The sequence below is a fragment of the Pelodiscus sinensis genome, chromosome 20, assembly GCF_052426305.1.
Source record: "Pelodiscus sinensis isolate ZL-2025 chromosome 20, ASM5242630v1, whole genome shotgun sequence".
Taxonomy (NCBI): Eukaryota; Metazoa; Chordata; order Testudines; family Trionychidae; genus Pelodiscus; species Pelodiscus sinensis.
In genome coordinates, this window is record NC_143071.1 from 2,298,882 (window position 1) to 2,312,953 (window position 14,072).

The 14,072-nt window shown below is 46.3% G+C and overlaps 1 protein-coding gene across 7 annotated transcripts in view; it reads left to right on the forward strand.

Moving 5' to 3' along the window:
* Window positions 1-14,072, forward strand: part of RNF213 (ring finger protein 213) — a 109,416-nt gene that overhangs the window by 18,586 nt on the left and 76,758 nt on the right. For all 7 annotated transcript variants that reach the window (XM_089771832.1, XM_075904097.2, XM_075904101.2 and 4 more), the window contains 7 exons: window positions 951-1,126; window positions 3,329-3,487; window positions 6,370-6,566; window positions 7,255-7,544; window positions 10,289-10,557; window positions 11,457-11,666; window positions 13,077-13,275. In XM_089771832.1, coding sequence (XP_089627958.1) covers window positions 951-1,126; window positions 3,329-3,487; window positions 6,370-6,566; window positions 7,255-7,544; window positions 10,289-10,557; window positions 11,457-11,666; window positions 13,077-13,275 — 1,500 coding nt within the window. The remainder of the gene's footprint in view (window positions 1-950; window positions 1,127-3,328; window positions 3,488-6,369; window positions 6,567-7,254; window positions 7,545-10,288; window positions 10,558-11,456; window positions 11,667-13,076; window positions 13,276-14,072) is intronic.

A 14,072-nucleotide genomic window follows, 5' to 3' on the forward strand; every position in this document is an offset into this window, starting at 1 on the left:
TGGGGTGCTATCTTTCTGGAAGGGGGGGCGAGAGGGCACTATCTTGCAGGAAATGGGGGGAGCGGACAGGGGGTGCTGTCTTGCCAGTCAGTTTGCACAAATGCATCTTACATCTGTGAACTTCTCTGTTCACCTTTAGTTATTTCCAAGGGTTTGAAGACTTATCCTTAGGAGAAGAGTCACTATTTGACAGTAGTCCAAGTACGTTTCCATTGCTGGGTGATTTACTAACCCATCTTGGGGTTAAAGTCTGTCTTCCCCTTTCCAAAGGCCCCTTGCTTTCAGGTGTATCTCTGAGCAGAACTTGGTACAGCGAAATGAGTGTAATTTTCAGAATTGCTCTTGCCAGTTTTCTCTGTTTGTAATGAAGCTTGTGCAGCTGTTAAATGGCCCAGAATCCCTGTCCATAGATCCTAAAATCCACATTGCATTGAACTGTGGTCCAGTCTACACCATCCCCTTGATCTCGCACCAGAAGTGTGTATACATTGCCTTCATTATGCTGGCTTGCCACCTCCTCTGAACACGGGACTCAGTTCCAGAATGGGCCTGTTGAATGGTAGATTTCTGTTAGAGATTTTCTCTTCCTTTTACACCTTCTCCTCCAAGACCCCACAAGAGGGTGACTTTTGCCAGCATCAGTATTAGATTCCATGTAAAACCTCGTCCGAACATTCTTGCAGCCCTGGCTGCTATATCAGTCAGAAGATTCCCCCTCGTTTCCTCTGGCCCTGGGGAGTGAAGAACTGACCCATCTTTGGAACCGAACTTAGCCCAGGTGCAGAACACTCACTGTCGGTCCAGCGGAATCCGTTTTGAATTGGGTTGTTAAGCATGCAGATCGTATTTCAGATATCTCATACCATCCTGAGCCAACCCGGTTGGTTCCTGTTAAAGTAACGTCTTTGCGGCTCATTGCTTTTGATTCATTCCGTACGTTTGTGTCACAGCACGTGGAAGCAGAAGGCAAAGGAACCCCAAATAAGGGGACACCCGACGAAATGGAAAAGAAGACAAATCAAACTAAGACAGTGGAAGGTCCTAAAGATTATGCATCAGCTGTTTCAGGCAAAGACAAGAAGCAGCAGAAAAATCAAGAAGACAGTGCAAATAGACTTAAGCCAAGGTAGAGTATGTCTCTTTTTTTTTTTTTTAAGCGCTATTGAAAATAATGAGGCCCAGCCAGTAGCTGCTCCAGGGTAACTGTAGGTGGGAGAGCTTCCTTTTCAACATAGACTAAGGTTAAAACAAACATTTCCTAGGGCCTAAATCCTTCACAACATTTTACATGGGGCTTTCTGCTTTTGCAATTCAGTGGAGTTATGTCGGGGAGAAGGGATTTGGTGGCGACCCACCTCCTGGCAAGGGGGCAGCTAGGTTGGTGGTAGAATTATTTTGTAGAACTGGCACCGTCGATGTGGGGGCGGAGGTAGGGTTAGCTACATCACTCAGCAACGTCACTGGATTGGCCTAATTTTCTGTCCAGGCCTTAGGTTCAGTGAGGTCGAAAGATATGACATGGCTGTTCCAGATGGGAGGAGCCAGAGGGAGGGATCGCTCTCTGGCAGTGAGACCCAGCTGTTCGATGGGCACGGTGAGGAAGGTGGTTGGAGAGAGACAGGGCAGGAAGTGGCTCCATGGAGAGAGTCAGAAATAAGCAGGGCAGTTGAACTGGATTTTTCAATGAAGAAAGATGGCGCCAGTGACGTAGCTTTGTTGTACTTAGAAGTACTCGGGATCTTTTTCAGGGGGATAAGGCAACGCCACATTTATTGAACATCCATAGATCAATCAATACTTCTCATATGCATATGACACACCACACTCATGCACTCTCACACATACACACAACCACACTCCATCTAGTTGTTACCAAAAGTTGCTCCCCCTAGCTGCACTGGCCAGGTGAGTTAGATGGGGGAGGAGGTGGAACCAGGCTTCTGCCGATCCGGATCGATGCTCCCATGTTGACAAGACAAAAACCTGGAGGGGGAGAGGAGGGGATTATTTTTGATGGGGGGCCACTCCAAGGTTTTGGAGAGTGGTCAAGGGCCGCACTTTTCTATGGAGGGGGTGCAGGGTCTGGGACGGGGGTTGGGTGCAGAAGGGAGCTTGGGGTAGGGAACTGGGGAGCAGGAGTAGGTCTGGGAGGGAATTTGGGTGAAGGAGGGGGTTGTGACCTGGGGCGGGGGTCTGGGTGAAGGAGGGGGTGGCGACCTGGGGTGGGCAATGGGGTGCAGTGTCGGGGAGGAGGTTGGGACCTGGCGGAGGAGTGTATGAGGAGGAGGAGGTTGTGACCTGAGGTAGGGGTGTATGGGTTCGGGTTGAGACCTGGGATTGGGGGCAGGGTCTGGGAGGAGGTGTGGGTGGAGGAGCAGGAGTGCAGAGAGTTTGCTGACATGGGGCAGGAGGGGGAGCGGAGGGCTGGATGGAGGAGGAGGAGGTGGGGTACCAGAGGCAGGCTCTGGCCGGGAGGTGCTTACCTAGGTGGCTTTTGGCCAGCCGCCCAGCAGTTTCCCACTCCACACGCTAAAGCAGCCGCTGTGGGAGCCGTGTGCTTCTCTAAGTGCCGCAAGCCCTGGGATGGGGGCTCCACATTCTGCCTGCCCAGCAAACACAGCCCAGGCAGCTCCCAGTGGCTGGTGTCCAGTCAGCAGGAACTGTGAGATTGTGCTGGGGATGGGGGCAGCACACAAAGCTGCTTCCTCCCCCGACTCTCAGTCTTCAGAGTGACCACCTGCAAGAGCCAGGTGCTTCTTTGAGTAGAGTGTGGGGGCAGGGCAGGAAGGGAGCCTGCACGGATCCGGCCCATGGGATGTATTTTGCCCACCCCAGCATAGGAGAGGCGGGAAAGATAAATATGCCAAGGTCAAGAATGATGCAGAGCAACATAGAGATAAGGGAGGCATGAGATTAACTGGAGAGTGCTGCTTCAGAAATTGTCTCACTCCATTTCATGGCAGCAATGTTTTGCATCCACAATGTGGGTAACCTAATCATTGGATATAGCTTCAGATAACATACTAGCTTGTTTCCCGTCAGACAGTGACTATAGTTAGATTACAGGAGGGTGTTCTCTGGCTATAGAAAATGCTTTATTCCTAATTGTTATGTGAGCATGTAATACTCTGGTAGGAGAATACTCTGTATCGGCCTTCTTATCTGGCCAGATGTGGGGAAGTTTGCAACAAAACTGATGTTAATGGAGTTCATGAAGTTGACTACAAATAACTAAACAAACAGCTGGTGGCTCTCATGGACTTGGTTTTTTTTTAATTACACAAAATATTTAAGTAGAATTTTAACTCTCTTTTCTCTGTCACTGCAGTCAGGTGAATCTTGGAGAGGGCGTCACAGTTTATTTCCATGCAGTATTGTCTAAAGACTTTAAGCTGGATCCTGATCATCATAATGTGTTCATCCGGGCACAAGGCATCTCAGGGTATTTGAACTGGAAGGATAACATCTGTGAACTGGCCTGCACGAAGTAAGTACCTTTCTTCCAGGTCTAACATGGCTTAATTTTAGATCAGGCTTCTTACTTTTGTAGTATTTTGTCTCTGCCTTGGCTGCTGGGTTTTTTCTTCAGCAGCCCTATTTAGATGAGGGGAAAAAGGGCTTAATGTCAGATTAGCTAATGAGGCATGCCTTCACACTTAGTTTAGACAAGGCCTGTGATCTGAAATAAGACTTGGTTACATTTAAGTAGAATAATACCAGGGCCTCATCTTTTCAAATATCAGAGGGGTAGCCGTGTTAGTCTGAATCTGCAAAAGCGACGAGGAGTCCTGTGGCACCTTATAGACTAACTGAAGTGTAGGAGCATAAGCTTTCGTGGGCAAAGACCCACTTCGTCAGATGCATGTAGTGGAAATTTCCAGAGGCAGGAATAAATATGCAGGCCAGGATCAGGCTGGAGATGATGAGGTGATCCAATCAAGGAGGATGAGGCCCACTTCTAGCAGCTGTTCTGGAGGTGTGAATTCCAAGGGAACAGAAGCTGCTTTTGTAGTTAGCAAGCCATTCACAGTCTTTGTTTAATCCAGAGTTGATTGTGTCAAACTTAAAGATGAACTGTAGCTCAGCAGTTTCTCTTTGAAGTCTGGTCCTGAAGTTTTTTTGCTGCAGGATGGCTACTTTTAGATCTGCAATTGTGTGTCCAGGAAGATTGAAGTGTTCCCCTACAGGTTTTTGTATGTTGCCATTCCTAATGTCAGATTTGTGTCCATTGATTCTTTTACGTAGGGACTGTCCTGTTTGGCCGATGTATATAGCAGTGGGGCATTGTTGGCACATGATGGCGTATATTACGTTGGTGGATGTGCAGGAGAATGTACCAGTGACAGTATGGCTGATCTGGTTAGGTCCTGTGATGGTGTTGCTGGTGTATATATGTGGGCAGAGTTGGCACCGAGGTTTGTTGCAAGAATTGGTTCCTGAGTTCGAGTTATTATGGTGCGGTGTGTAGTTGCTGGAAACTACACACCGCACCATAATAACTCGAACTCAGGAACCAATCCTTGCAACAAACCTCGGTGCCAACTCTGCCCACATATATACACCAGCAACACCATCACAGGACCTAACCAGATCAGCCATACTGTCACTGGTACATTCTCCTGCACATCCACCAACGTAATATACGCCATCATGTGCCAACAATGCCCCACTGCTATATACATCGGCCAAACAGGACAGTCCCTACGTAAAAGAATCAATGGACACAAATCTGACATTAGGAATGGCAACATACAAAAACCTGTAGGGGAACACTTCAATCTTCCTGGACACACAATTGCAGATCTAAAAGTAGCCATCCTGCAGCAAAAAAACTTCAGGACCAGACTTCAAAGAGAAACTGCTGAGCTACAGTTCATCTTTAAGTTTGACACAATCAACTCTGGATTAAACAAAGACTGTGAATGGCTTGCTAACTACAAAAGCAGCTTCTGTTCCCTTGGAATTCACACCTCCAGAACAGCTGCTAGAAGTGGGCCTCATCCTCCTTGATTGGATCACCTCATCATCTCCAGCCTGATCCTGGCCTGCATATTTATTCCTGCCTCTGGAAATTTCCACTACATGCATCTGACGAAGTGGGTCTTTGCCCACGAAAGCTTATGCTCCTACACTTCAGTTAGTCTATAAGGTGCCACAGGACTCCTCGGATCTTTTCAAATGTGGACCTAAGCTAATATTTCATAGTGATTTGGAAAGTCTCCTTCTTTCCCCTTTGAACCTCCTTTGTGGGTCTGTGGTGTTTTCATGGAAGTGGAGCCTTTGAACATGGTGAGACCAGAGCCCTCTTGCTATTAAGGAGGCACCTGGTGGTGATTCCAAAGTGAGGGGTGTGTTTTAAAACGGGTGATTAAAATACTGGGTTTTCCCTAAAAAGTAGGTGGCTAGTCAGTTTGGAATTTGTCAGTTAATTTGGTCCTTTGCATTTTCCAGGTGGTTTTTATTTAGGTTCTCAGAGTTGGCAGCCTTTTTTCACCACCTTTCACCATCCTGCACACAATCCTTTCTCAAACTACCTTGTCACAGCACAAGCACTTTAACTCCCCCTGACATCTGTGACTGTTAGTATTAGAGAAAAAGAACATAGGAGTGAAAGGGGCAGAGTTAAGGGTGTGGTGTATGGTAGTTGTGGTAATAAGGTATGTGCGCTTGTGTGTTGAAGAATTCATGATCTGTACTATTAAGTGTTTAACTTTTCAGTTCTTTGTAAATGTGGAAGGGGGAGAGTGAGTGTGTGTGTGTGTGTGTGTGTGTGTGTGTGTGTGTGTGTGTGTGTGAATCCTAACTGCTTCAGACAATACCTATCACTGGGTTTGTAGGACCATAGCCCCTAGGACTCCCAGTTAGGGACCAGACCCCGCCCCCTTGCCCTAGGTGCTGTGCAAATACAGAACAAAAATGTGTGTCTGCCCCCCAGTGAGCCACAGTTGAGCAGGAAGAAGAAACCAGCCCCATAGAATTTAAAAGAAATACACTGATTATGGATCAAACAAGAAGTATTTGCTAGACAAGAGAATATGTTTATAGTCCTAAAATAAATAACAGCCCTTTGGTATGTATAAAACTGAGGATCCCAAGGCCCCCATTTGGGGAAAGGGAGCTGTCTAGTTGTCACATTCAATTTCTGTTGCTGGATAGTGTGCATGAGCTCAGTGGCTGAAGTCCTACTTGTGCCTTCCTCAGAAATCTGATATTTTGCCCCAATATCCAGCTAACGAAGAAGGGATCATTTTAAGTCCCCCCCCCCCTCTTTTTAAAAATCGGCACTTGGGGAAGGGCAGCTGATACCCGATGTCTGACGTGCCTGTTTTCCTAGCAGGCTGCCACTGTTACGCTGTTTTGTCTCAACAGGGACCTGGGAGAGCATGGACTCCTCATCGAGGGTTGTGTGACTGTTTCCAAGGACAACATGAATAAATCGATTCCCTACAAATATTTTATTTCTCGTGGCAAAAAGAGAGAATATGAATTTATTTACAAACCTTCGCCGCAAGAAGTGCATGTGAATCGCCTATTAGTCATACCATCTAATTTTCTCAGCTCGGGAGGTAAGTTTATTTTCACAGAGTGAGACTGTTTAGTCTTCATCATAATTATGCATGGTTAGAGAGCTTGTATTTGCTAGAGGATGCTGATCTTGATTAGCCTTATCAGTGACAAAAAAACCATGTGAGAAAATGCAGGGTCTTATGAAGAAAGGAAGGATGGGCTTGCATGAAATAATCTAAGGTAAACAATTTATCTCTTTTATGATTTCTGATTCCCCCATTTGACAACACATGCATATCTGTCTGTGTCATATTTATTGAACCTTAATCGCCAGTCCGCGCTGCTGCCTTTTGAAGTGCCAACTTTCCAGTTAAAAGGTGTCACTTCACATGTGACAGACTTTATCCCAGGGGCAGCCTGATGTTTGATTATTAATGAGAAGTAGTTGTAGTACAGTAATGCCTACAGGCCCTCTCTGAAATTGGAGGCTTCATTGTACAAGTGCACTAAAGGACAGTCCCTTCTTGGAAGAGTTTAGGATCTAAAAGGAGAAGTCAAAGGAACAGTGGGAAGGGAAACGCACACATGAGGCGGGAAGTGACCCTTGACCAGAACTCTGGTCTCCTTCATCCTACACCAGCATGCTGTTCCGTGCTGGTCTGCTACCAGGCATGTGAGGTAGCAGGGGAATTGAAACACCTGCTGCTTTTCTCGTACATTAAATGCGTACAAATTATTTCCTTTTAGCTTGGCACCAGTATGATGATATAGTGTGCACTAAACCCTCTGATGGCTTGGTGAGTCGCATTAAGAATTGGGTTGGATGGGATGATGAGAAGAAAAGCATCGAGAGAGGGAAGCAGATAGCAGCAAAAATTATGCTCGAGACCATCTTCAGCATCCTCACCGTATGGACTGACATCAACATGAACAGCTTCCTCAACCAGTTGCATCAATTTTACCTAGTGACTAAAAAGCCAAGGGTGTTTGAGGGGGTACCGAAGGACTGGACATTGCTAGATTTTGGAGAGAAGCAGGTATTCTAATGACATTTGATGGCTTGTCGGGGAAGAGGCTGAAACTGAGTTATTAATATGCTGGTTTAACTTTTTCATTGAGATCCATAGTCCAGCAATGGGCAACCAAGACTAATGAGTGGGCTGCATGAGTGGCCATCCTTTGTCTCAGTGGGCTGCGTGATCAGCGCTGGGTAACTCGTGGCCCACTAGGGTTCCACCTACAGCCTGTATGTGCCCCCTTTCTGCCCCCTTGCCCCACTCCTCTGGGACACTTGGGCATTGGAGCCCCACACTTCCTACTCCTCCCTCCTTCCCACCATTTTTCAAGCACCATAAATCAGCTGATTCATGCTTGGTCCTGGCTCCTCCTCCTTCCTCCCAGAGCTTGGAGTTAGGGATGTTAATGGGTAATCGGTTAACTGGTTACCTGGTAAGCATAACTCTTACCAGGTGATCATACCACGTCAATGGTTAACCAGTGGCCTGGCCGGGCTGGAGCAGCCCACCGTGTCGCACTGTTTAACCTCTTAACTTTTTGACTGGGATTGTACATCCCTATTTGGTGCAGGGACCAAGCATGAATCAGCAGATTCATGGTGTTCCAAAGGTGCTGGGGGGAGGGGAAGGAGTGGGAAGTGTGGGGCCCCGATGGAAGAGAGGAGTGTGGAGGAGGGAGGCAGATGGAGTGTGCAGGCTGCAGGTGGAACCCCAATGGACCATCCACCTCTGCCTGAGTTCGTTTTGTCTCCTGTGATGGATGTAATGGATGCTTTCCTGTGGTGAGATGGGTGAGTTGTGTCCTCGGGGGATGCTGCTGTTTCCCTTGCACAAACTCCTGCTCCCTGAACTTCTGGCCTTTGTCGCAGTATGAAGTTTAGTGACCAGCACTTGTTCGCCAGAGGGAGTCACAACATGGGGCGTGGTACTTATGGTATGGTCTTAACAGTGTTGCTATGTAAATTATCCCTATGCACCAGAGTTAACACCCCACTGAGAGAAACAGTTTGGCTCCTGTCTCAAAGCTGTTACTCCAGGCTCTTTGTAGATATGCACGGCTCTGGGTTGATTACACTAGGCTCACCTTTGTGTACTCATCTTTGCAACCATAACAGCTGGACACCATGGGTGGGTCTACACAGCAGGGTTTAACTTGAAATAAACTATGCAAATTGAGCTATTTCAAAACTGGAAGCGTCTACACAGCACTTATTTTGAAATAGAGCACTCTTCCTCTGACTTCCTTTACTCCTCGTACAGTGAGGGTTACAGGAGTCTGAGTAAGAAACCCTCCAGCTTGACAATATTTCAACGTTATTTGAAAATAACTACTGGCTGTGTAGACGTGGATTAAATTATTTCAAAATCATGTTGCTGTGTAGATGAACCCTATTTGTTTTTAAATAAAATTGTGAGGAGCACAAGATATTTGCTTCAGAGAGATGCCAATATGGCAGATAGACATGTCCTGGGTGTTTCCTGACTAAAAATATTGGTAAATTATTTTTTTATAAGTATTTCCTACCATATTTCATCTTTGCATAGTAGGTTTTCTCTGTGCTTATTTCTAGTCTAAGCCAGGCCCACTCTGGGTTATGAGGGTATTGTATCACATTTTCACATCTGACTGAGCTAGATTAGTCTGGGTTCCTTCTGGTCTTCATAATCTGCCACCAGGAGTCTTCGCAGAATGTTTCACCATCTCTTCAGAGTTTCCCCTCCACAGATCTTCCAGACAAGCTAACCACGTATTTAACTTTCTTTTTCTGGTGAGCTAGGAAAGTGGAGATTTTTAAAGTTTCTTACTTTTTTTTTTCCCACCATTCCCCTGTCTTTGGGATCTCTTCCCCATCCGAGGCCTAATCCAAAAGCTTCATGAATACAGGGTGTCCCAGCTATAAATCAGTACGGTTTACATCAGTTTCACACTAAAGCCATAGACACTCATAGGAACCGATGCGTTATAAGTCCTCCCATTCCCCACTGTTACGTCATGCAAAAAAAAAAAAATAATAATTGTGCAAATGGAAGTCAGCCACAGGAAAAAAACTCCCCGCTTTGTCGTTTTGCTGTACATCCACGTGTTTTTGAACATAGCTTGGATGTATAGCAGGGACGCCCTGTAAATGGAAAGAATGATTTATTTGGTGTGGGTGGCCTCCTTTAGAACTGAGTGATGCTCTGCTGGCTTTGGTCAGAGAGAGGGTTGATCGAGAACAATTTCTCTAGCTGAGCAAGCTGCCTTTCTTTACTGCTAAGGGATGGCTCAGCTGCTGCATTTTAAATAAATGCACACCTATGCTAAAGGCAGCCTGAGGCTTGACTGGTTTTTCCATGCCCAGTGAAGCAATATCTTAAGTTAGACTTGAATGCCTGGTATTAAATGAAGGAGAATGGCTGTTTGAGTGGTGATGTTAGGACCAACAGAGCAAAAGGTTCAGTTCTGTTCGTGTGCAAGATGTCTTCATCTAACCAGGGTCACTTTGTCAGTCCATCTGCCGTGGCCAGGCACAATGAAAATCCAAACATGCCTTTCTAGTGTCATAAGCAGCAATAAATAATTGGGATTGGCCCTGCCTTGGGCAGGGGGCTGGACTTGATGGTCTTCTAAGGTCTCTTCCAGCTCTGTGGTTCTATGAAATAGACCTTTGCCCTGCAATAAGCCAGTCGTCAACTATACCACTGGATACCCTTGTGATAACTCTCTGAGGATTTGTGGGAAAGAGAGAGAAATGGCTCCCTTTCCCCCTTCCTCTTTGTTTTAGGTGAAGGAGCTACTGGTGAATTACTTGAGAAAAGTAGCGCAGCCGTTTCTTGATCAGAACAAAGCAAATGCTCCACCCAACGACGTGGCCGTGAAGAGCCGGGTGGGGCTGGGACTAATCAGTGTTACACTGGGGGAATTCTATGAACTTCCGACATGCAAAGAGGACCTGAGTCGTGTGTGCAGCCTCCTGTGTTTGGAGAAGAAGCCACAGGACGTCCTACTCCATGAAATGAATCACGCCAAGGTGGTGTTTTCAGTGGTTATGTGGTAGGTTTTTCATCAGTTGTGGGGTGGGAATGCGGGGGGCATTTAGTATATGTGTGCAATGACTACATTTACGGAAATACGTTTAACTAGAGGCAGCCATTAACCGGGTATGCTCCTCTTGTACTCTTCTTTGGATTGGGAGTGAAGTGAGCATCAGTCAGCAAGAAAGTGAGAGCGGCCAAACTGGGTCAGCCCAAAGGTCCATCCAGCCCAGTGTCCTGCCTGCCCACAGGGGCAAGTGCCAGGTGCCCCAGAGGGAATGAAAAGAACATTCCCATCCTCTGACAAACAGAGGCCAGGGACACCAGGAAGAAACCGGGATCCAGCTGGACCGCAGATGTTCGAGGATCAGAAGGTCCCAGTACACTGCAGGGGATGGGTGGGCAGGGCGGGGAGCCCGGACGGATGCAGGGGCTGGGGGGCGGAAGCCTGACATGCAGCCCAGCTGGGCTGCTCACGGAGGCCAGGAACCTGGACAAGACCGGGAGGCAGCCCAGCAGGGTTGCGGGAGAGAGAGGGGGAGGAGAGGGACAGAGCCGGGGAGGCTGGTTTGTGGTCCAGCTAGGCTGGGTGGGAGGTGGGAAGCCTAGCACATGCTACCCAGTTGGGCTGAGTGGGCTAACTGCGGAGCCTGGCATATGGCTCAGCTGGGCTGGGGAAGTCGGGGCAGGGCAGGAAGCCTGGTGTGTGACTCAGCTGGGCTGCTGAGGGAGCTGGGAAGCCCAGAGGGGTGTCAGGGGAAGAGGTTGGGCCAGCAGCAGGGGGCCCAGAAATTACCTCCCCTGGTCTGGCAAAATCTCTCATCCAGGACCAGTCAGGTCCCGAGGGTGCTGAACCAGGGAGGTCCAAGCTGTAATTACTGGCCGTTCCTAACGTGGATGATCTCTTACCCATTCTAGCATGAAACAGTACTTGACCCATGTGTGCCAGAGATGCATCGATGAGCAAGTTGACCAGTGGGTGTGTATCCTCCCTGTGTTGCACTTTTTCACTGCCTCCTTTGGCCTCCATGAATGCTTGAAGGTGGATGAGCCTGAAGAGATCTGGGCAGGCCTGGAAGGTCTTCTGTTCATTGAGTTCAGGAAGAAACAGGAGTTGTCTTATAAGAAGTGAGTTTTCCAGAGTTAATTTTTGAAGTGCTTTACAACTAGTAACAGCCCCATTGCTTAAAACTCTTGGCTGATTCGCTCGCATAGCTTCAATTTACTACGTCACCTTCAGTGGTTTGGGGTGTATTAATATATCTTTCAGTCTCATCATGTTTTAGGCTGAAAGTCTGTGAATGCATCTTACTCTGCCTCCTTCTGTATTCCCTGTAAGGTATCTGCATTGTGTGCATGCGTTGAATGGAATGGTATGAGCTTGGGCACTGTCATATGTAGTATTGTGTGTGTTGAAGAAGTCCTGTTTTTTTCATAGGTTCTTCTGTCAAGGTTCTTTTCTCATGTGACAGAAAACTAACCCATTAGGAAGTCTTAATTTCTCAGAGGATTTCTTTATCTTTGTGCTTAATTTAAGCATCATAAATGTACATGCTTAACAATTTCAGATACTTTTTTGGTGCGCTCTAATGAAATAAAGAGGCTTAAAATAAATAACATTTTGTGTTTCCTTTTGGCATTTTGACATGTAAGATATTAAATGTCACTGCAATACATGCTGGAATTGTGTTTTCTGGGGATTTTAGTGCTGCTAGCAAAAGCACAGTGTCTTAAGTGTATAGTAGTGTAAATATGGTGCTGCTGCTATGAAATCTCCAGTAAAAAGTAGGAGAAGCTACAGACCATCCAACCAAGGGGATGAAACACGTCACTATCCCTGTTTAAATCGGGTACCATAGACGGTGTTCCCTGTAAGCTGAGTGCTTGGGCTCCCCAGGAGAGATTCAGGATTCACCTAGCTAATTAGCAGTGACCACAGCACTCACAGCCAGCAGCATGTGTTTCTTCTGGTGGTGCACATCTGCACATGCTTTGGTGCACATAACAAAATGTATTCTGTCCATGGTTGGAAAAAATTAGAGGGAACATTGACCATAGAGATCAATCCAGGATCTGAGGAGACTTTTCCCACTAGAAGTTAAATGCTGTGTAAAATATGTTTCCTGTGAAGTCACTGGTAGCCAGATTCTGTCCGTCGCGCCTCCCGCTTTGGGTCTTTATGTTGCTTTGGTGCCATACAGGAGTGCGAAGGTCCCCCATGGGCATTTCCTTGGTGTGGGAGCAATAAGGGAATGGCATATGGCGCCCAGGATTATGGGACTGGTGTATGGCGCCCAGTGTTGCAGTCCGGCAGTTCTGGGCTGTGAAGCAGTCCATGTGCATTCAATCAGGTGCCATTTGAGCAACATCCCAAGGTCCCTTCACAGATTCTGATCCAAATATAAAGGCACCTGTTTTGGGAGACTGTGTGTCTAGGAAGAATACGTCCTTTTAAGTCTTAGTCTCTTCTGTTACAGTTTTCTGTGCACTGTCCCAGTTTCTGTATCACAGCCCTCCCTCTCCTTTTTTCGTCTTCAGTGGGGCACTCCTGCAGCTGATGAAAGGAAAGAAGCACTTGATGGATGTAGACAGAACGCTGGTCAGATCCTGGATCAGCTTGCTACCTCTGGGGGACATGGCAGAATTTTTGACTCATTTTTCTGTGGAGCTTCTGGACTGTCTTCTAGGAATATATTACAGAATGCAGAACACTGGCATCACATACCGCAGTTCGGAGGTTTGTCATCTGGCTACTTTAACCAAGCAATGGTAACGTCGATGGTATCTGTGAGAGTGGTGTTTTAACTCGCTTGAGAGCTTTTGAAAATCCCATTAGGCAGCTGTTTAGCACCTAAATATCTTTGAAAATCTGCCTCAATTGCTTTATTGGGAGTCATTTCTGGGTTATATGGACTGGGACATAAAAGGGTTGGAGAAGACAATTTTCTTAGCTTATTGAATTTCCTGAGAATCTATCTAGAGTGCAGAGCAAATCTATTTTTGATGTAGTATTCTGAATCTGAGTATTCTGAAAAATGTTGCCCTATAGTTCAAATGGATATAGGGGGCTCACTATAAAATTGGTAATTTTTGCATTTGACATGGCACCTTTTGGTGTGTATGTGTTTTTTTTATTATAAAACATCTGAATTCATATAAAACAGGACCACGGATAAGACAGGATAGAGACCTTATGTTTACAGATGTAAATGATGCCATGTTTATGCAAATCTATTTAACCTTGGCAGAAATAGTAATAACCTGGATTTTTTTTTTTTGAGTGGACAAAATGACTGGAACTGTGGCTGCAATTTGTCAATATTAATTTGCAGGGCTTTTTAAACCAGATTCTTACAGAAATCAGTGAAGTTAATGATAGTGATAGTACCTATCTCTTCTATAAAGCTTTTTTCATTAGTAGCTCTGAGAATGCTTTGCAAGTGGGGAAACTGAGGCACAGAGCCAAGGCAATGATGCAAACTTTAGAAAATCTTATGAGGAAAGTTGAAAAAATGGGGCCTGTTTAGTCTTGAA